The following is a 21470-nucleotide window of genomic DNA, read 5'->3' on the forward strand; positions in this document are numbered from 1 at the left end:
CTTGAGGGGGGAAAACCCAGCAGAGCAACAGTTCCTGGGGAGTGGTTACTGCTGAGGCGTGTAAAGATTCCAGAGCTCCTGCTGCACACTCACACACGGACTCTGCATCCTGCTGGTGTTCTGACAGGTGTGTGACGCTTTGAACTCTATAATCTGTGCTTTAATTACTGCGTCTTACCCGAGTATTCGCCTGAGTTGTGTCTTTGTGTTTCAGAAGAACGCGTTGTTAGATCTGAAACTCGAGCTTTGCATGGATGTAACTGAGCTTCCGCGGAGATCATTTGCATGTAACAGCTTTCACAGCCTGTTCCTGAATGCGGCATTGAAATAAAAACATCCATTGAATAAAGAAATTAAGGCTGGGCAAGTTTAAAAGTTAACGCGTTATTATCGCGTTAACGCAGTAATGAATTAACGCCGACAATTAATTTATCACAAATTATTGTTATTAAGTATTGTGGAAGATGTCGGTCTGAGGAACGTTCTCTGACTCTGCAGAAAAGGCTGAAGCCAATAATGCAAATTAGATGATGACGTCATTTGGCGTCTTCTAGCGACATACTGTATTTTAACTGCTATTGTGTAAAAGTAATACTGCTGTTAAAAAGCAACTTATTTATTTACTTACTTATTATAAGTGTTTGCAACCAAATGTTATTGCACTTTTGTCCATATTGCAGTACTTATTAAATAAAAGTGCGGAACACACTACTTTTGAATTCATTATTGATTTTTTTTATTAATGCGATTAATAAAATAAATACAAATATTTCTTGAAGAATTTGATCATTTGTAATCTGCTCTAAATCTTCACAGAGATTAAACTCCACAAAGAATTACGGTGCTAATTTTAATATAATAAACACTAAACACTGCCTCTAGTTTGGAAGTAGACATACTAGACTGATGAGTAACCTGTTTAACAGGAAGCTCAGCGGGGCGTGGAACATTGCGTCAAACAACATTTGTTCCTCATTTCTGTGTGTGTGTGTGTGTGTTGAGGTGGTGCTCGAGCTCATCATGATGCTGGAGAGCTGCGCGGACCGAAGTCTGCCCTGGGACGAGAACACTGCAGGTGAGATGAACTCATAACCTGCCACATGTTGCTTCCAGCTGTGAAAATGTGGGACGAAGGAAGTATTAAGTCTCAACCCGTGACTGAACACTTTCGATTAAACTCCTGTGCTTCGCTCTTTGGGGCTTTTCAGAGTGTGTATAGAGTCGTTTGGAGGTTGTAGTTAAAGGTGTGCGTTGGTCTGCAGGGTGTCGACACTCAACACACAGCAGGACCGTGAGGGACCTACTGGCGCTCAAACGCAGCATTAGCCGCAGCAAACAGGTGTGACACACACACACACACACACACACACACTCTTCTTCATCACCCCTTTGTTTCACATATTGCTCTACGAGAATTTCCATGTCAAATTAAATGGCACATAGAATATATATCAGATGACAGATGAATGTATGGACATATAATATTGATTGAAATTATTAAGTTCATCCAAATGTGCGGAACCTTAAAGTGATCAAATCTCTGTCAAGTGGAAGCCCACACAGGAGGACGACAGCACAGCAGGAGGCTTTGGATCCGTGAGCCCCACTGTCCCCTCCAGTCCTGTCCTGCCCCCGGCCGCGCCGCAGCCTCAGCCTGTTCTCCACCCGACCCTGCAGGTCCTCGCCGCTACAGCCGAGGAGGCCAAGATGACTTTGTTCGGTTGGCAGGTCCAAAAGGAGGCCGCCAGAGTGGAAGGACTGAGCTCCGAGCTGCTGAACATGCAGGATGAGGACGGCGACACGTATGTACAACAAAACAAAACGCTCACAATCTGGACGTCATGTTTCATGTGAAGCCTTCACTGGTTTCTCTTTGGACTCCCAGGTGCCTCCACATAGCAGTGGCTCAGGGGAGAAGGGCCTTAGCGTACGTGCTGGCTGGGAAAATGGCTCAAATGGGCTCGCTGAGCATACGGGAGCACAATGGCCAGGCAGGCACACACACACGTCATAGTCCAAGCAGATTGTTATCATTATGTCTGCATTCTTTCTTGTTTAATCATCGGAATTGTTTCCGTGTAGACGGCGCTCCAGGTTGCGGTCGCGTCCAACCAGTACCTAATCCTCCACGACCTGCTGGCACTCGGAGCACAAATAAACACTTGTGACCTGTGGGGGCGCTCTCCCCTACACGTCTGTGCAGAACAGGGCAGCTACCTCAGCCTGCAGGTGAGGATGGGTACAATTCTGGGAACCTACTGGGACTTGAACCCACAACCTTATGACAGACCTGAAAGCTTCTGTGTTCTAAAAAGGCCGAGATGTGAGGAAGAGAAAGCAGCAGAGGGTTTTGTTCTTTATCAGCTGTTACTGTGTGACCGGCAGCTTGGTGACTTGTTAATTAGTAACTGCATATCTCTGCTCCGATTGTTCATACCTGTGTGAGAGATGATTAACGCAACACGTGATCAGAAAAGTCTCCAAGAGCAAATACACCAAAACTAATCTGAACGAAACTATGACTCCAAGCATCCATGTCAGTAATATGTGATGTTTTTTTGTTGTTGTTGTGTCTCTCCTGGCAGAGCATCCAGATGTTCCTCACAGCCACGGGACAGGCAGTCGACATTGATACATACAATTATGATGGGGAGTATAAATATACTGTACATTCTCTTCCACCTTCCACACACCTTTTGGCTGTATTCCCTAATTTCATTGTGAATCTTAATTAAACAGGTTTTACGCCGCTTCATGCCGCCATCTTGTCTCACAACAAAGTAGTCAAAGAGCTGAGGGGTATAAAGAACTGCTGCTCAGTCATGGAAGCGGAGTTTGGCCAGAGGAAGCAGATGTACGTGGAGTGCATCAGGACCCTGCTGCTCCTGGGCGCCTCCTGTGGGACAAAGGTAGGTATTACAACAACGTGGACAGGTGGCCCAGAATGCCTGGAGGTTCGTGGTTCTCATGCCAATACTTTAACTTTGCATGACAGGACATGAAGAGCGGACGCACCTCCCTTCACATGGCTGCCGAGGAGGCAAACACGGAGCTGCTTCGTCTTCTCCTCCGCCAGCCGCCTTCACTGTCCCTTGTAAACCTAAAGGTGGGCGTCTGAGGCCCTGATGAGGCTCTGACATCACCCTCACACCTTTTAGACCATAGTGACATCATGCATAAATGTGATGTCTGTGCGTTTCAGACGTTCAGCGGGAACACGGCCCTGCACCTTGTCTGCGCTCTGCAGAATCACAGCGCTCAGGTGGAGTCTGTGAAGCTGCTGATGAGGAGGGGGGCCGACGCCGGGGCCAAGAACGGCGACAGGGAGCTGCCGTCTCATCTGGTTCCTGCGGGGTTCATCGGTGAAAAGGTAAGAGTGTGAAACCAAGAACGCTCATTTGACTTCATCTCTACCAGCATGGATGATGATTGGATGATGTGAGCTGTTTGTGTTGCAGGTGCGTCTGATCCTGAAGGGGACACGCCTTCACGCCTAACCGAAGCTCAGAAACACTGTCAGTCAGACAGTCAGGTTACTATGAGATCTGTCCGCACAAGGCAGATGGTTGTTGTTTCAATGAAACATACAGAGTTGTTCACTACTATGTAGTGTGTGTGTGTGTGTGTGTGTGTGTGTGTGTGTGTGTGTGTGTGTGTGTGTGTGTGTGTGTGTGTGTGTGTGTGTGTGTGTGTGTGTGTGTGTGTGTGTGTGTGTGTGTGTGTGTGTGTGTGTGTGTGTGTGTGTGTGTGTGTGTGTGTGTGTGTGTGTGTGTGTGTGTGTGTGTGTGTGTGTGTGTGTGTGTGTGTGTGTGTGTGTGTGTGTGTGTGTGTGTGTGTGTGTGTGGGGGAAGATGCAGTTATATGAATATTGAAGGGTTCAGATATTATGTGTTATGAATATATTCAGCAAAAAAAGTTAGGAAATGTTGATTGTTGCTTTACAAAATTCTGGAATCACAACACTGAGCATTGGAGTGTGAATATGTTGTGCTGATCCATAGATTTAGTTGCATTTGAATGATTTCATTGTGCGTTTAAGGTTGAGTGTATCTTTCAACTATGAAAATAAAAAGACTCAAACTCTCCTTCATGTCTTTCCTCGGTTTAATTGGAGCTCACAGAGGGATTCATGTACAGAGCGATGGCACACTGAGCTTTTGGTCAGATATAAATATAGAAAAAGATGATCCACCACACCAGCGTTTGAGTCTCTAAGATCTCCTGTCCGCCTGCACAGATAAGCTCAGGCGTCCTCATTTCTTCTTCTTCTCCTGCGTGCTGGTGAACCACTGGTCCAGCAGCTTCTTGCTGTAGTAGATCTGCCAGCCGTGCACCTGCACAGCGATGACGATCACCAGGTACATGACCGTCACGGCGGTGAAGCCGAAGATGAACCGGTAGGCTTTGCCGTGCCGATAGAGCTGCTGCGCCACGGGGAACATCTCCATGCTGCCGTAGATCAGCGGGGCCACGCAGAAGAGCCCGCCGCTGATCATGGAGATCACCAGGTAGCTGATGTTGTTACGGGGCAGAGCCATGAAGCTGAAGACGGTGGGGGCGATGCTGAGGAGGTAAGGGTACTCCCACTGGTACGGAGAGGCCACCACCTTGTGGGACACCAGGTTCAGCTGGCTCACCGTCACCTGGCAAAGGAACGAACACAGTCAGTCCAGAACGAGGACACAACAAACGTCTCAAGACAAATCTGATGAGACGAGTTTGAGTTCACCTGAGCCGCCATCAGCACCCAGATCAGCAGGTGGACGATGTTGAGTTTACGGATTTCAGACTTCAAGGCAACGCTGCGCAAAGGAAAAACAGATTGGGCATCGTAACCACGGTGATGACCGATGACCTGCTCAGTGTGTTGGTGCGGAGGGTGCATTACCTCATCTGGTAGTGTGAGGCGACTTTCTCCCGGTGCTGGAAGTCGCTGCCATCTGTGCCTGAAGCTCTGGGACCGGCTCGAGAGGCCATGATGGGGATCTGAACACACAGCAGAGAGTCAAACATCAGACAACATGTGACAGAGGCGGGTACGTGATGTTTTCAATCACTTATTAAACGACAGGATTCATGTAAGAATGTTATTTACGCGAGCACTGATGAGATCATCAATATAGCAATGCTACGTTTGTGAAATGTAACGTGTACACTTTGTTTAATGGCTCTTGTTTGTATAATTGTTAAAGCAGCCACACATGTATCCCTGTTAGCATGCTAACTAGACATTGCATTGCAAATGGACCGTTAAGTGCTAAGCTAACAAGCTAACGCAGGTTGTAGCTGATACAAATGGCGCGTCGGCTGAGTGAGTGAGTGTAGCGCGACATGATTGAGAGGCTGCGTGTCCGCCATGACACGCTGAGAAACTAGAAGTGCCACTTACTGTTACTCACTTTAATGCATAAAACGCCTCAAAATGTAGACAGCAGTGACAGACCAGCAGCAGGGCAGGGCGGGAGAACCGGAAGTGACGTTTAGCGCTGTCATTGGTCAGAGATGGTCTCGCTCCTTTATCTGGCTCTGCGCTTGTTGATTTTTAGTATTTGTCGTGATTTTAATGTTTTTCGCAGATATTTAACAACTTAATGTATAAAGCATCCGGGGACAGATCTTTTACAACATCAGCTGTGAGCAGCCGCAGCTTTCCAAAGACTTGCAGGTTACTATCGCGAGACTTTGAAGCAAAAGGTAAACGGGAAAAGCAGCATTTGTGTCGTAGCGCTGTGTGATGCGTTCAGGTGCTGATACACATGTGATGGAACTTAAACCTATCACTCATAAAGACGCCAACGGGTTTGTTAGTCTATTATGACATTGATCTTGTGAAAATGTCATCAATAGTTCACTAAACACCTTTCATGTGCGTTTGCAACGTGACACGTTTACATTTTATTGATTGATATACTGTAGTTGCTGTCATTTTCAATTGAACTGTTGTTGTGTGAATTGTATTTTATTTAAAATTCAAATGTTATATTGCTCCTCACAATAAAAACAGTGTTGAAATTTGTTAGAATAAAATCTCAATTTGTTTCACGCTCTTAATATTTGTCAATTAATATTTGTCAATCTGTTGTTGATGAAGTTTTAAAAAATCTGACTCTGAGAGATTAAAACATCAAATTTCATTGTGAGCAGCTAAATCATGTTAACATTAAACAAAATCTATAGATAAATCTGTTTCGAGACCATTGTAAAAGGTTACTCCTGTTTATGATGGGATGAGCGCACTGTAAAAAGAATCATGACTTTCTGACTCTGTGGCAGAGAAAGTTAACACTCATTTGCACTCATTTTCTCTCCTTCCTTTTTGTCACTGTCAATGTCGATCACCCAGAAGAAAGTGAGGCAGAGGAAAAGTTAATAAAAATCACACATTTTCTTCCCCTCAATTGTTTTTTAATTAAAACCAACCAATAAAGACAACAAAGTACAAAACTCAGAAACACAGAAAGAGCTGTTTGTCAATTGCATATAGGTGTCCACCACTTTCCAAAAAGAATAAATTCAATTTCCAAAATTGCACATCCACAAAGTAAGTACAAAACAAAAATACATTGACAGTGAGGCGTGAAGGCAAAATTGTTGGAAATATTCCCCATATTTACTGTTTAACAAGCAGAATTCTAATACAATCTCAAGTAATCAGTAGTCAAACAAATAAATTACACAAAAAAAAAGTTTGAGAGAATTTATGTTGTGTTTTGTGAAAAATTGTAAATCTTTTGTTTTTTCCCCCTTGTGGACTATGAAAAATATATGGAATTGTATTTGACACATGTGGTTATGTAAGACAGATGTTTAAGACATTTGTGAGTAAATGTATTATGTTGTGTTGATATGAGATATTGTACATGAGTACAACCATGAATGCAACATAAAGCTTCATTATTACAGAGAATGTTCAGCCATACATACATAAAGAGTGCATCATGTAAACAAACAAGAAGTAGAGATATGTTTGTGTTTGTTTCTCTTTTTCTACATAACCAACAGAGATGGTGATTTATTGTATTGTACTATCTTAACATTTATACACACACTCTGCCCATCTCACACCTGTTTCTTGATTCATTCACATTCACATAAGATGCATGTATTGCAATGAATAAATCCGAGTGCATTGTTCATTATAAAAAGTGATTATTCTGACGTCAGATAAGTTCTAAGTCACGCCGTTTCTGTGTTCACCAGAAGGAACTGCTAACGTGGTTTTTGTTACATTTCTTACATCGAGTACAATAAATATCCAGAGAAAGTGGAGTGGACATATTGACCGGCATAAAGTCCAGCTGCCTGGTCAGACAGCAGCTGCAGGTACACGGTGTCGCTTGGCCGTAATGGGAGCACGGCGCTCCCAGACGCCTGGTCCACCGAACCCTTCTTGCACTCGTCATACGTGTACATCATTGGCTCATTGTTCTTCATCAGTGCCACCCACACATTTCCTCCTTTGCAGTGGACGTGGTAAGCAAAGTAGTAGATCCCTTGCACGCTACAGGTGAAAACACCATTTTGGGGATTGTAGTCCTGGTTGCTGTTGTGTAGAAGTTTGTCGAAGATGATGGGAGTGCCGACAAGAGGGAATGGATTTGTGAGCTTTGCGGAGAAGGCTGGCATCTCCAGACCATTTCCACCGATGTCACCTCCATTCTTTTGTTTGTAGCCTTGCTTTTGGCCGGGGTAGGGACCTGTTGCTGGCAGGATTTGTCCGAGGTCAGGATAGGCAGCTGGCAGTCCAGGAGGACCTGGAGATCCTGGTTGCCCTGGCTGCCCGGGAAGGCCAGAATGGCCACTGGGGCCAGGCTTACCTTGAGGACCAATATTTCCAGGAAGTCCTTTTTTGCCCTCACCAGGATAACCCGGTTTTCCAGGTTGGCCTAATTCGCCTTTAGGCCCTGGTAGCCCAGGAGGTCCAATTGGCCCCCCAGGTCCTGTAAGCCCTGGAATTCCCTGTGGTCCCTGGTGACCCTTTTCTCCAAGACTTCCTCCCTCTCCTCTTGGTCCTGATTTCCCTGTTGCTCCAGGGAGACCAGATAAGCCTGTATTACCAGGTTCTCCTTTAGGTCCTGATGGTCCAGGCATACCTCTAAGCCCGGGTTGTCCATTGTGTCCTAGTAAACCGTGATGTCCTGGAAGACCTGGAGGCCCTATGTCACCCTTTATTCCTTGCTGTCCTTTTGGTCCACTAATGCCATCATCTCCCTTTAGCCCTGGGAAACCAAGACTTCCTGGGGTGCCCATTGGACCAGGTGGACCCAACAGTCCACTGGGTCCAGGTAGACCATTAACACCTGGAATGCCTCCCTGGCCTTTGTCACCTTTTAGGCCTGTAGGTCCAGGCAAACCATAATGTCCTTTGTGACCCTTAAGACCTGGATACCCTGGTTTACTGTAACCTGGCAAACCTGGACCCCCTGGTAGTCCAGCAGGGCCTGGTTCTCCTTTTCCTCCAGGTAGTCCTGGTTGCCCGCGAAAGCCCTCTTTTCCAGATTTTCCAATTCCGGGAAGTCCTGGTGGTCCTGGTGGACCTCTATCACCTGGAAGACCTTCTAATCCTGGCTCTCCAAGGGGTCCATCTTTTCCTGGTATGCCTGGTTGTCCAGGAAGTCCATTTAGGCCAGGTTTACCAATTCCTGGCAGCCCTGATTGTCCTGGTGGCCCTGGTGGACCACCAGGTCCTTTCACACCTGGGAAACCAGGGACACTAGGTCCTCTGTCTCCTTTTGGGCCTTGAAGCCCAGGAAGCCCGGGTGGACCTTTGTGGCCAGGCTCCCCTAGGGGACCGTTCTGTCCTGGAAGTCCCTGACCGCCTAGTTTTGAAATCCCAGGTAGTCCAGGGGGACCTGGACGCCCTGCAGGTCCAGAAAGTCCAGTTGGTCCCTGACTACCACCAGGACCAAGTTCACCCTTTATACCTGGTAAACCAGGTCCTCCAGGCTTCCCTGGGAACCCTGGCATTCCAGGTTTTCCTATTCCTGAGTATCCCTGGGGACCAGGTTGCCCAGGTTTTCCTTGTAACCCTGGCAACCCGTGGCCTGGCAGTCCAGGGGGGCCTTGTGGTCCTGGGGGTCCTGATGGTCCTTGGGGGCCCTGCAATCCTGGTAGTCCCTCTCTGAGACCATCTCCCCCAGGACCAGGAGGAAGTGGGCCTTTGACCCCTCTGGGGAACGGCTCTCCTGTAAACCAGAGCAAAACACATGAGTAAAGATGAGAAACTCCACTAAAGTGCTGAATGTGAGAGAAAAAGCAGCTGGACTGAAGCCTCTCGTCTCTCTGTGTCTGCAGTTTATGTTGAGGTCTTACATCTTTTTCTCATGCATAAACTTAAAGTACAACATCTTATTATAACACAGCCGCAGGGGTTCAAACACTAAAACATTGTGAAATAATAAAAAACCTCCTGACCTTTGCCCTCATTCAGACGCCTGCCCTTGTCCATGGGCAGAGGCAGCTGGGGGACATCCTTCCCATATTGAGGCAGCGGTGGTGTTTCCTTGCCGTACGGCAGGTGGAGCATCTCATTGCCCAGATACTGTTGCTGAGGAAAGCCTTCGTTGTGCTGTGGTAAGGGCGGCTGCGGCTGCGGCTGCGGCTGCGGCTGCTGAGGCGGCTGGTTGTGTCCGTAATACACACCGCCATGCACTGGACGCAACACACACAGCTGGAGCACTGGGATGAGGACATACAACGGGAAGAAGGGAAGAGCCGCCATATCCTGCTGTGGAACGTGAAATAGAGAGCCTGAGAAATGTTGAAAGAAATAAAGAAAAGCTTCATATTGGTTAAACATTTTGGCTTTTCATCCACTAAAAGAAGCAAATCCCCAAAGTGTGTGTGTTTATAACGTGGACAACATGAATGTACTGTACAAAATGCTGCCATCTAGTGGTCATTGTATGCTCTGTTCCCACCCTGAGAAGTCTGATACTGTTTACCACACATGTCCTGTTCTAATAGATGTGTCCCCACCTCAATCAACAAACACATTTAACAACATTGACTACATCACACCTTTACCTCTCTGCCCTTATTTCTCTTTGTGTTATGTCCTCACTATTTGCATATTCAAACATTGCATATACTTTGTGCGTATCAGATATTTCACACCTGCACTCGCTGTTGCGCTTTGCCAATATTCATATTTGTGATTTTAAACAGACACTTTTCACTTTCTGGGCTCTCTGGCTCTTGCTGGGTCTGGATCTCAGCAAGCTGCTCTCACTCATTTGGGCGGTTACTTATGCGAAGGCAGAGGGGAACATTTCAAGCATAACAATGAACATTACCTCATTTAGCACTTCAAAGGTTTGAGTTGTGAATGCATGTGTGCTCGCTCACATAATCCTATACCATCACTATTCATTACATTACTATAAAAACAGAATTCCAGCCAGAATAACAGCGATCCCCTCCTGAGTTTGGGCCTCACCACAAAGCCTCCTGCTGCACTGAACATGGAACACACACCTGTCCCTTCTCTCACCGCTGGAGGACGAAATTCACACAATTTACTCCTCTATCTTGGGCGAAAACAGAGGAACAACTGTATACGCCGCAAACAGCATCGATCTTATTTCAACAGTCGACAACCCACCAGGGTCAAATCCACAGAAACAAAACCTCTCATTCTTGAATGTCTACATTCTTCTCCTCGTCTTTGCCTCCCAATGTTTACACATCCAGTCAAACCCACCGTGTATCCTTGAAGTCGGTTACACAGGGAACATGCTGCTAAGACAGATATCGTAATCAGAGGCCCCACAGGGGACACGTGGTTTGGTTTTGGCCAAAGTCCTTAATTCTTTAAACGTGTCCGTGTTCAACAGATCAGCAAACTGCTGCCAAGAGCGCAGTGTGAAAATAAACATGCACGGGTGAATGTATGTTTTCTCCCCTCCTCAAACAGCAATCAGAGTGTGTCTTTTCAGGGAGGCTCTCATGATGGAAAAGAGACAACGTCTTACTTCCAGGCGTCTCCTCCTCTGAAGCTGAATGCCGGCGCTTCTTTTGGCCTTGGTTTCGCCCTTCTACTTCTTCCTCTCACTTTCGGATTGCGTCCGCGTGGCTTTGCCAGGGCATCGGTGGGACTCGGGCCATGCGTGAGCTGCAGTCCTGGACCCTGTGCGACAAAAAACCCAGTGGTGAGTGACGGGCATCGGGGATTTCAACACGTTACCTTTAGACATCCACCTGTCTGCTCGTTACACTGGGGTATGTGAACGCAGAAAACACAGAACGGGTTGAGACGGGTTGCTCTTTACATCGTATAGCTTCAGCACCATGGACAGAGGCTCCAGAACAGAATCTACCTGCGGAATCTAATAGAACCCACAAGCGTGACCTTTGACCTGCTCTATTGTTAACAGTGAAAGAAAGCAGTGCGATGCAGCAGAGTGAAAACAATAACTTTAGAGGCAAAGTTCCTGTGGCGCAAAATGGGGTTTGGGGTTTTGAGCCTATCACGCGGGCACGTATCGCAGAATACAGAAAAATAAACGTGGACGCCTGATTTATGGCATTAAAAATAAACAGGCTCACTGTAAAGCAGAGGAGGGAATTCAGTAACAAATCAGAGCCGTTTGAGTCCAAGTACTAAACAGCAATTAGAACAGAGACGCCATTTGACCCACTGTGGTTGAAAATAAACAGGCACTGACTGACAAAAGCTAAAATGAAAGAACCTCTCCATAAAATGAAGTTTATGATGCCAAATTGCAATTATTATCCAGTATGCTTGGCCTGATTCATAGCAGTCGACAATAAACAGGAGCCCAATATCCGCAATTACTGGGCTTCAAATTAGGCTTAAAAATGGAATGATATGTGATGAAATGAGATCATACAAGAAAGGATTGTGCCATTGGGTCGTCCAAACTAGAGGAACATTACTCCTATATATGCTGCGAATGGTAAAACCAGTCAAACAGGAAGTGGATTACTTTACACCAAAGACAGAACAGATGTCGAGCGGGACAACAAGCTGTCAAATAAAGGAGGTAAATGTCTGGTTTTGACATTCTAATGGCTGGTTTGTCGAGAACACGGAGAGTAGAAGTCACTGAGGGACATTTCTCCAGAGCTTAAATCCAAAACAGCTGTTGGACGACTACCGCTGAGTCCTGTAGGGCCAAAGTGTGTGATGCCGCATATTGTTATTATGGTCAGATTTAACAGAGAGGGGAAGAAAAGCTACTTTACTTTGGTTTCCCCTTTCTGCCCAAAAACCCTGAGACATTTCTAAAACAACAAAGCAACAAGGCTTTCTTTAGCTCTAAACACCTCTGCTGCCATTCAAAAGCTCTCGCAAACAAAAAGTGGAACACATGCTTGGCAGAGGAATCGGGAGTTCTTTGATAAACACAATGCGGGGGTGAAAACAAGGATCGTGGCTCTGGAAACACACACATTCCCACCGGACCTCCGAGGATTCGCTCGTCACTCTCGGCGCGGTTTGCAGAGACGAATCAGACAAAAGACGCGTCGTGTTTGTGGCAACAGGAAAAGCTGGACTGCAAGATGAATCGGAGGGGGAGATGTCACCAGCGTTTCCTCGGCGACGGCCCGGAGTGTCACGGAGAGTTTAAAGATTCGGGACGGTCCAAGTTTTACAAATCTCAGAGGAGCTGGAACGTCTCGAGGCATTGAGGCACTTCGTATTCAAAACCATATGGTGACATGCATATCTGAACCGTGCCATTATAAATCAAACACACTCACCACAGAGCTTCACACTGTCTAAACTTTCTTCCTAAACAACATTTGAGGCCTCGAATCATGCCGCCACCAAATCCACCACCACATTTTCAATAACTTAATGGTCAAAACTGGCAGGAGTTTACACAAGTTCTGTCATCTTTCTGTTGTGCCTTTAGTGCCTTTTCCCCGCTGTAGATACCAATGGCATAGAAGGAGAACGACTTTGATTACCACATCCATGAGTTCATGAGTCTTTTACTGGTTCAAAGCCTCTGAAATGTGATGGAAATATAATTAACTTTAAACTCCACTGGACCACAAGAGCCCAAAAACGCTAAAACAGCCATGGCGCACTTTGTTTACAACCCATTGTTCATGGGAAAGAGGCACCCACGGGTCAAACACGGCGTGCCAATACAGTGACGGACTTAGACTCTGGAAGAGGACGGAGCTCAGGAGCCACTGGGAGTTCACATGGTGTGCAGTCTGGACAGGACGTCGCTTCTGTGGTCCAAACCCTTGGATCAAAACAACAGAGCAACTTCCTGAATCGTCCGTTCTGTTCTCTTTTCTGTTTTCCATCACAAAGGCTGCGGCGAAGCTCTCCGTGTTGTTGTTTGGGGTCAGGTGGTGGAATTACACGCCTGGTGAACATTACCGCTTCCCCTCAGACGGGACGTTTCCTCTTTCCTCCTTCCTCGTTTTTGATGATTTAACAGGAGGTCTTGCAGAATTCCAGTACAAACCGCAATCTTTCAATTACAAATCATCGGTCAGATTGCGAAAACTCTTTGAGCTCTTTGATTACGGGGGAGATTTAATGAGCCTGTTCAAATGAAAGGCCACTCTGTGGACCGAAATCCTTTGTAATCGCTGATCTTTGATGGTTCGGCCAATATTCCTCGCCGAGGCTACAAACATTCTGGCTTATGGTTGAGGGGCTAAAAGTAAAGTTTACCCAGGTCTCACTTTAACCTTATCACTTTAGAAGCACTGTTCTTCCAAATGCACAGATACTATGTAGTATTATGGGTCCTATCAGCCAGTGTTGGGAGTGTGTCAGAGGTCTTGTGGGGCCCCCTGCTGGGTGGTCTGACCGGGAGACAAATCTGTCCAAATTTGTTTTGGATGAACACCAAATGAGACGCTGGCTAGACTTTGCAATCCAGCTAAACATCTGCAGTTGTTTTCAAAGATGTAACTGAAACGTGAAATGTAGTTTTATACAATGGAAGATCGTGATAAGAAACTGCAAAAACACAACAATGTACTTTCAAAGTGATATATTGTTTCACTCACCAGCTTTGGGGTTTGGAGAAACCTGGAGCGGTTTGAGGTCCCAAAGGAAACTTTAATCACAGCTCCTATAGAAATACAGGCAAAGCATAATGTTACCTACAAAGAAGTTACTACAAATAAGTAAACATCCAACCAACCATTGAGTCAACTGAGGCAGTGTAGAGCAGCAGATCTCTGTTCTCTCTCTGTGTTACAATGGCAAACATCAGTTTTGCTTCCATGTATCGGCCGAAACATTGACTGAAACAAGATTGTTAGACTTTGAATGATTTAAATGCTGATTAGAATCCGAAAACTGAGCAAAAATTCATCGGTAAAATCTCTTTGGTGCAGCTCTTTTCCCCGTCTGTATGAAAGCTTTTGATTCACCTCCCCATACAATAAAGCTGGAAGGATCCAGAATGGACGCTGGTTCCTCTGAAGGCCTCTGCCAACACTTACAACCGCAGCCGGCTCGGCTTGGTGACGAGCCACGAGTCTTTTATCACCTCGAGCTTGGCTTTGAAAATAATCAATTTTCCATTTCTCCTCTGTGTTCTTCCCCCGACCGATTCCAGATGAGGGCCTATTGCTCGATAAACAAACGATGGAGAACAGAGGCACGCCGAGGCTTACAGACACGGGTGCCAGTCTTAATTGCTTGCGGTCGGGCCTCGGTTTCTGTGTTTCGGCTGGATTGCAGAGGTTTGTTCTTCCTTCTTTTCCGATGGGAGCAGACAGCTAACAAGAGAGGTGGAGTGTGTGAAACAGGAAACTGTCATCGAATGGAGATCAGAGACACCTTGAGTCTGCATGTGACACGGGAGGTCCGGGGGTCTTGTTTCCCTCTTAGTGTTAAGAAGACGTTATTAGTTTATGTTTAGTCAGCAAGAACAACATCTACTGAGCGAGAAACACAAGGAAAATGGTCAATAAGGGTTTGTAACTTGTAATGAGGGGCGTATTGATGATTAATTTGTACAGATTAGTAAAAATCAAGAACATGACATTGTGTATACAGGTTAAAGGGAATTTTGGAGATCATTTTTTATATAGAAAGAGAGGAAAGAGGAGAGAGAGAGAGAGAGAGAAGGGAGGCAGGTTGTGATATCCCTACTATTGTTGTTGAACTTTATACATAGACCCTGAGGTAAAATACAACTGGGCTGGATTTGCAATGAAGTCATAGGGTACATACAGAACAATGTTCAAATTTTACAGTAAACCATGACATATGTTATAAATGCTAGATAATGATTAATGATCAATAATAATTAATAAAGGGTTCTTTCACTACAGAAAATCATCCAGTCTGCAGTTCTAAATTTACAAATCAGCATCCAATGGGATTATTTACAACATGGCAACGCAAAAGTTGTTCTTAGTAATCAATTTAATTGATCTATAAAGAATTGATGAATCAGTATTCATATTAGCTGAACCATTAGTTACAACTTAGACACAGCGGAAATTAAAATCAAACAGAAATAATTTAAATCACATTTAAAAGGAAACATGCATCAAAAGAATCAGCACTAAGCAATTTAAAGGCTTTATACATAAGGGAGAGAAATGTAAATTGAATAACTAAATAAAAGGTAATAGGTGTATTTACATAAGGAACATTAAAGCATGCAACGACTTCAGGGGCTCGACAGGGGGCGCCAATGTCCAATTGTGGGTAGAAATAAACCCATCCATCCTCATATCAGTCTCATCTGCTGGTATTTTCCAGAGAGAGGAGGACTGGGTGGAGCGCTAAATGTGTTTCCAATGGGAAGAGGAAAGCGTGTTGGCAGGAGGAGAGAAACACTTTGAGCTTGTGTAAAGTGTGTTAATGTTTCCATCGTTAGCACAACGACGGATCAACTGATCAAAAACAAGCGGCGGGCAGAGGCTCACACACCAACGCACAAAAGCCACAGCTAATACTTTGCGGATTTGTGTGGAATTCTGCTCCTGAGTTGATGGATTATGGATCTGGTCTCCTGTCATTTTGTTTTCCCATCCCACCCTTTCTGCTTTCAGCTCCCTCCCAACCTCCCGTGTACGTTCTGTTCTCTCAGCAAGCATTCCTTCACACCTACTCGGCCTCTTTGCAGAGCGAAGGCCGTGGTTGCTCTCCCAGACCATGAGGGGTCATGAGGGGTGTGTGTGTGTGGGGTGGGCTCCATTTTACAGCCATGACACGTTTTAAACACTCGTCCTGAATGAAGACGTGACCGTGAAATGATTTGTCTGAAACCGCACAGTGTTTGCTTACTGCTCCTCTGACCTTTGACAGACACATACGTACACCGTCTTGACCTGTGCCTGACCCGTGTCTGACCCGGCTCACGGACACACTTCCCCTTATCCTACAGCTCTGGGAACCTGCATGTCATCCAACGTCTGGCCACAACTTCCGTATCAGGCCAAATCGGAGAAGGAGGAGAATGATTTTCCCAATAGCCTTGAATTCTGTCAAAACAGAGGATCCAGTATCAGCGACTCAGATCTGAGACCCGCATCAGGTTTTCAAACACTTGAGCCAGCAGTTGATTTCGTTTGGAATCAATAATGGAAGAGGAAGGAAAGAATGTGTGTTTGTGCTGGGAGGAGAGATGATTGTACATGACAGGAGCAGTTTCCTCATCTGAGGAGGAAACCAGCGCGACGCCTCGCAGACACACAGCAAAGTTTGATTTGAGTGGATTAGTCCAGATTTAGCCATCGATCAGGGGTGGAGAGTATGAAGGAAATGTCCTCCAGTCTGGTGTGGAAAAGTTTAAAATGTGAAAGTCTTTTAGTTCTGATTTGGGTTGTTCCACTGTTTTATTGAATTTTTAAAAAAAATTTCATAAACTCTCCAAAATTTGTGATGCAACGTTTTTCACCCTGTGAGAGGAAAATATTGTTATATGTTATAGCTCCAATTTGGTATTTTAAAAAAATCCTAAAGTGTCATAATTGATTTAGAAAAACCAAAAAAAACCCAAAACATTTATATTTCTATATATTTGATTTATAATGTATAATTGTATAATGTATAATTATTTTATATCTCTATATATATAATTTTGAAGGTTTTCATTATAAATGCTATAATTTTTCTTTTTTTCTTACTAATTTAGGTGTATTTTTCTTGCTGTCTGAACTCTCAGATTTTCCCTGCCAGTCTTCACACCTGATCACATTCCCTCTGCGTGATCACCGGAGACCCGTGTGGAAAAATCCGCTTTTGGCTGCTGCGTGAATTTATGGTGCGTCCGGGATGAATGAAAGGTAATGAATGGGAAAAGAATCTGTCTGACTGAAGGCGACGGCAAACACACCAAACGTCTGCTCTGCTCAGGATCTCTGGCTCGGGCCGGCGTCCGCACTTCATCATAATCGCCTCTGATTGTTTCCACTAAATATGATAAAGTGAAAAACAAAATAGTCACAAATGGGGCCACAAAATTCTCTGCCTTGGAAAATCTCCTCACATCTGCGGGATAAAGCCATTAAAAGTGGGCGTTCATCCAAAAAATGACATAAATGAACAAATGAAGACTTCCAGAGAGTAATTATTGGTCAGTTTCAGAGGCTGGAGGCTAAATAATGTCTGAGAATGACTGGTTGGTGATTATATGTTTCAGACAGGGAGAGGATTTGTTCCCGAGCCCACGTTTGGACTCTGGCTCTGGGCTCAGCGTTAAAAACCCCAAACTTCACCCAATGATCAGCCGTCGATCAAACTCTCTGCATTCCAGTGGCACAGCGCGAACGCCATCCGTCGTCACCTGGGCCGTCACATGTGGCGGCATGTGGCGGCCGTCCCGGGGAAGCTTAATGTGTTGTACAGTCACACTGCAGAGAAGAATCGGATCCCTGCTTCCCCCCTCAGTCCAGATGTTTTCGCTGTGGAGTATTTATGAGGAATAATAGGCACGACAACTCGCTCCACTGCAGTCTGAAAAGTCAATAACAGATAGTATGTGCAATAAATCTGCAAATTTGAAAGCTATAGGACGGAAAACGAGTACTTTTTGTCCTCCAGAACGTAATTTTTCCATTTTTTTGAGTTTCAGAATGGAAATAAAGATGAAGAACTGGTAGAGACGGCAGAAGCTATTGTTTTCAAATGTGTAAAAGTCTGAAGTGAAGCTTTAATTTGGCTCTAGAACTATTTTTTAAATCATATCATCTTGAGTTCAGATGGTTTGACCTGAATAGCTGAAGCTGCAGCTGTGGGACAGAGACACACACACTCATCAGTTTGTGCAAATGACTGTTATTTATCCCGTCAGAAGTTAACGTGAGCAGCTGACACGTGTTCTGTCCTGCACAAGACGACGAAAAACATCTAAGATGGAATGAATAGTTGCAATTCTGGTGTTAATAAATGAAAAAAAATAATTTTGGGAAAAAGGCCTGAAAACTGTAAACTGGGAGTTTGGCAGAGGCCCTGACACACGAGATCGCTTAAAACGCACCAAACTAATCAACCAAGATTACATCCAAATACGAAAAACGGACTGGACGCCAACGCAAACACACACTTTTGATGGCCCAGAACAACGAGAGGCACAAAGACGAGTGTACAGACGGAGATCAAGAGATTTGCCTCATAAAAGGTTTTGGCAAATCTGGCTGATCCCTGCTGAGATGAAAGCTTTACAGATAAATATTCAAGTAGTTTCAGTCCAGCAACTCCTAACACGCTGTAAAACATACATACACACACACACACACACACATACACACGAAACCCAAACTTCCAGAAACCAAAGAGCATCAAGATATGGGACCGTTGTTAAACCTGACGTCTCCTCACATCTTCTCACGATACTGGTCGCCGTGGACAACCAAGAAGTGTGTGTGTGTGTGTGTATTCCAAGCACAAACTCCTGGCCACCTCGGAGCACATTGACCCCTGGCACACACGGCACATGTCAGCAGTGGGATCGAAACCCTCACCCCTCAGTATAAGAAACAAGATTCTGTGAAGTCCAAACTTTCCATTTCTGACAAATTCACTTTGCTTTTTCCGACGTCTCCCTGAATTCAACTTGGATGTTTTTCCTTCCCGTTTTTTCCCTTTGCTGCAGACAGAAAGAGCACGCAACTAAACCGGTAAAGGTCAACACATTCCATTAAATGCTACTAAATCTCGTCAAGATGCTGCGGCGTGCGTTTGTTTTAAAGCCCCGAGTTATTCCTCACAGGTGTCTCTTTTGGATTTCCTTCGGATTTGGCAAACCGTCAGGCAAGAGGCTTCGCAGCAACTCTGACGCAGGATGTCTTATGAAACTCTCGGGACATCAGAGAGAAGGAGAGGAGAGGAAGGGGGGTGATTGAAAAGTCTTGCCCCCAAAGTTACAGAAGGTTTTCCAATAATGTGAGATTGGATTTTGGGAATACTCATGCAAAATGGGGTTTTTATGAAAAGCAGCAGATCAACCATGCAAAGAAAACACTGTTGATATCTAACACACACACACACAAAGAGAGAGAGAGAGAGAGAAAACCCCCTCACGTGCAGTCAGCCCTGCCAACAACAACACTGTCAGATCAGTGTGTGTGTGTATGTGTGTGTGTCAATACTAGAGTGCCTCTTACCTCGTCAGTGAGCTGCTGTGTGGAGCGGGAACGTCGCAGGCCCGAGAGTGTGAGGAGCGTGGGGACGGAACGCTGGAGAGCGGCCCCGGTGAGGGTTTGGCTTTTATCTGCAGGAGGGTGGAGCTGTGTGTGTGTGTGTGAGAGAGAGAGAGAGAGAGAGAGAAAGAGAGAGAGAGAGAGAGAGAAACAGAGAGAAACAGAGAGAGAGAGAAAGAGACAGAGAGTGAGAGGGGGGCCCTGGATCTGTGTATGGAGGAGAGGAAGAATGAGAGGAAAACAGAGCGAGGGAGGATACTGGGATCTGTGTGAGTGTGATGAAGAAGATGACGAAGACAGAAACTTTCAAACTCCATCAGAGCTGCGCAGGAAGATCCTGGTTTGACTTGGAGGTGGCTGCTCTGGGTGCATTCCTCACATGCAGGCAGATGATGAAGGGCAGTTGTGAAATTTGTGGTTGACAATTTTTTGTATTTTTTAAATACAAAAATTTTTTTTGAAACTCAAATTTAAATGTCTTTAAATACACATTAACATGACTCCAACATGGGGAAAATTGAGAAATATTGACAGAATTCTGAAAAAGTTGATCCCGTGGTCATTGTTTTGTAAAACCAGAGAAAACTTGAAAAGCCCATATCTTGGACAAGGAAGAAGCTACAGAGCTAAAATTCTACACAAAGCCTCTGGGGGGCACGAGGAATCATTGGCAAGAGTTTGAAGAAAATTTTAATTTTGGGGAAGTTTTGGAAAGAGGTAAGGGGGGGACATTTTTTGGACAGGCCATATCTTGGCCTAGGAAACACACAAAAAGCCAGGAAAAAGAAAGGAAAAGGTACGGGGGGACTCTTATATATATATATGTTTATATATATATATATGTATATATATATATGTATATATCAGTTGACCCCCACGGTCATCGTTTTGTGAAACTAGAGAAAATTTGAAAAGCCCATATCTTGGACATGGAAGCAGTGGGGGAAAATCGCTGGCGAGATGTGGTTGCGATAAATTCAACTACATCTAGAATCGGTTGAATTTATCGCATTTGAGAGAGCTCATTTCTCTCTGTTGAATTCATATATTTGTAACTCTGACTTTGAAAGTGTCAGTGCCTCTCCAGCCACCAACCTCTTTGCGAACCTCACCACATGTCACCTAGAATTGAATGCACAATAACGGGATAGCTATGTTTATACATGGCACTAGGCCCAGCTTGATATAAAATATATATATATATATATATATATAATATATAGTAGGGGGTCCCTGCTCCATCTGCCTATTAGTTTGGGGGTCATTGGCCTGAAAACGTGGAAGACCCCTGCCTTAAACAATGAGTAATATTAAAATAAATTCAATTATAATATTTTCATAAATAATAAGAATGCATATGATTTTTCCAGGTTTCTATCTGTTACCAGAGACTGGTATTAATTATGAAAGATTTATTTTTCCAGTGTTCACCTTTGAATAATAAAATTGCTCCGTCTACAGCTGTAATAATCTCAATGCTTTTTTTGTTTCTATTTTAGTTTCAACTTCCCTGTGCAGGCTTTGCTTATAAAGAAAACATATATTCATTGCAGTTAAATTATAAAGTCCCAGAGAGAGCAACAAGGTGACAGCTGCGTGGAGAGTCTGACCTCATGCCTGTCTGCCTTCACGCTTCCTGTTTGTGTTATTAACCTGCAACTCAGATCTGGAGGCCAAGCCACGCCCCTGATGTGAAATGCGCAGAAAAACCTTGGCAACCACCATTATTGCTCCCTGTTTCCTGTTGCTCAATCAGCTTCCTTTCATCTCTTCCAGTCATGCAAACAGGTGGACGGACCAAACCAGCAGTTCTGCCACAACATTCCTAAGCGAACTAACACACTGATTGCGTGGAAGAAGAAGAAGAG

At 44.9% G+C, this 21470-nt stretch overlaps 3 protein-coding genes across 5 annotated transcripts; 1 reads left to right on the forward strand and 2 right to left on the reverse strand.

Annotated features, from left to right (window-relative positions):
* Nucleotides 1–41: 41 nt before the first annotated feature.
* nfkbiz (nuclear factor of kappa light polypeptide gene enhancer in B-cells inhibitor, zeta) lies at nt 42–3687 on the forward strand. The gene is made up of 11 exons (XM_076143858.1): nt 42–127; nt 1003–1075; nt 1263–1339; nt 1549–1802; nt 1886–1991; nt 2083–2229; nt 2586–2648; nt 2739–2909; nt 2996–3106; nt 3203–3370; nt 3459–3687. Exons 2-11 carry the CDS (start codon nt 1021–1023, stop codon nt 3495–3497), a joined length of 1191 nt encoding a protein of 396 aa, XP_075999973.1. The 5' UTR covers nt 42–127; nt 1003–1020; the 3' UTR covers nt 3498–3687.
* Nucleotides 3688–4086: 399 nt separating this feature from the next.
* LOC142993173 (protein jagunal homolog 1-B) lies at nt 4087–5501 on the reverse strand. Its single transcript, XM_076143859.1, has 4 exons — nt 5400–5501; nt 4889–4986; nt 4730–4802; nt 4087–4643 (listed from the first exon to the last, which is right to left on the reverse strand). The coding sequence occupies exons 2-4, from the start codon at nt 4975–4977 to the stop codon at nt 4254–4256; spliced, it is 552 nt and encodes a 183-aa protein (XP_075999974.1). The 5' UTR covers nt 4978–4986; nt 5400–5501; the 3' UTR covers nt 4087–4253.
* Nucleotides 5502–6907: 1406 nt separating this feature from the next.
* On the reverse strand, nt 6908–19975 carry LOC142993174 (uncharacterized). Of its 3 annotated transcripts, none has more exons than XM_076143862.1 (5): nt 19567–19975; nt 14005–14069; nt 10974–11128; nt 9415–9727; nt 6908–9185 (listed from the first exon to the last, which is right to left on the reverse strand). In XM_076143862.1, exons 4-5 carry the CDS (start codon nt 9719–9721, stop codon nt 7234–7236), a joined length of 2259 nt encoding a protein of 752 aa, XP_075999977.1. In that variant the 5' UTR covers nt 9722–9727; nt 10974–11128; nt 14005–14069; nt 19567–19975; the 3' UTR covers nt 6908–7233. The 3 variants fall into 3 exon arrangements, with proteins under 3 accessions (XP_075999977.1, XP_075999976.1, XP_075999978.1); XM_076143861.1 differs by having other exon boundaries at nt 9415–9750; XM_076143863.1 differs by lacking the exon at nt 14005–14069 and having other exon boundaries at nt 9415–9750.
* Nucleotides 19976–21470: the final 1495 nt, after the last annotated feature.

Source organism: Genypterus blacodes, unplaced genomic scaffold (genome assembly GCF_046128005.1).
Source record: "Genypterus blacodes isolate CSIRO-AG114 ecotype Tasmania unplaced genomic scaffold, CSIRO-AGI_Gbla_v1 ptg000027l_1, whole genome shotgun sequence".
NCBI lineage: Eukaryota > Metazoa > Chordata > Actinopteri > Ophidiiformes > Ophidiidae > Genypterus > Genypterus blacodes.

What these genes read in the sequence shown, in the direction of transcription:
- nfkbiz (XM_076143858.1), top strand. Translation starts at nt 1,021, where the DNA reads ATGATGCTGGAGAGCTGCGCGGACCGAAGTCTGCCCTGGGACGAGAAC. An exon ending in GCATTAGCCGCAGCAAACAG is followed by an intron (nt 1,340 to 1,548) that starts GTGTGACACACA and finishes ATCTCTGTCAAG; the next exon opens with TGGAAGCCCACACAGGAGGA. An exon ending in TTGATACATACAATTATGAT is followed by an intron (nt 2,649 to 2,738) that starts GGGGAGTATAAA and finishes CTTAATTAAACA; the next exon opens with GGTTTTACGCCGCTTCATGC.
- LOC142993173 (XM_076143859.1), bottom strand. Translation starts at nt 4,977, where the DNA reads ATGGCCTCTCGAGCCGGTCCCAGAGCTTCAGGCACAGATGGCAGCGAC. An exon ending in GCCTCACACTACCAGATGAG is followed by an intron (nt 4,803 to 4,888) that starts GTAATGCACCCT and finishes TCCTTTGCGCAG; the next exon opens with CGTTGCCTTGAAGTCTGAAA. An exon ending in GGGTGCTGATGGCGGCTCAG is followed by an intron (nt 4,644 to 4,729) that starts GTGAACTCAAAC and finishes TTCCTTTGCCAG; the next exon opens with GTGACGGTGAGCCAGCTGAA.
- LOC142993174 (XM_076143863.1), bottom strand. Translation starts at nt 9,721, where the DNA reads ATGGCGGCTCTTCCCTTCTTCCCGTTGTATGTCCTCATCCCAGTGCTC. An exon ending in GCGTCTGAATGAGGGCAAAG is followed by an intron (nt 9,186 to 9,414) that starts GTCAGGAGGTTT and finishes TCTGGTTTACAG; the next exon opens with GAGAGCCGTTCCCCAGAGGG.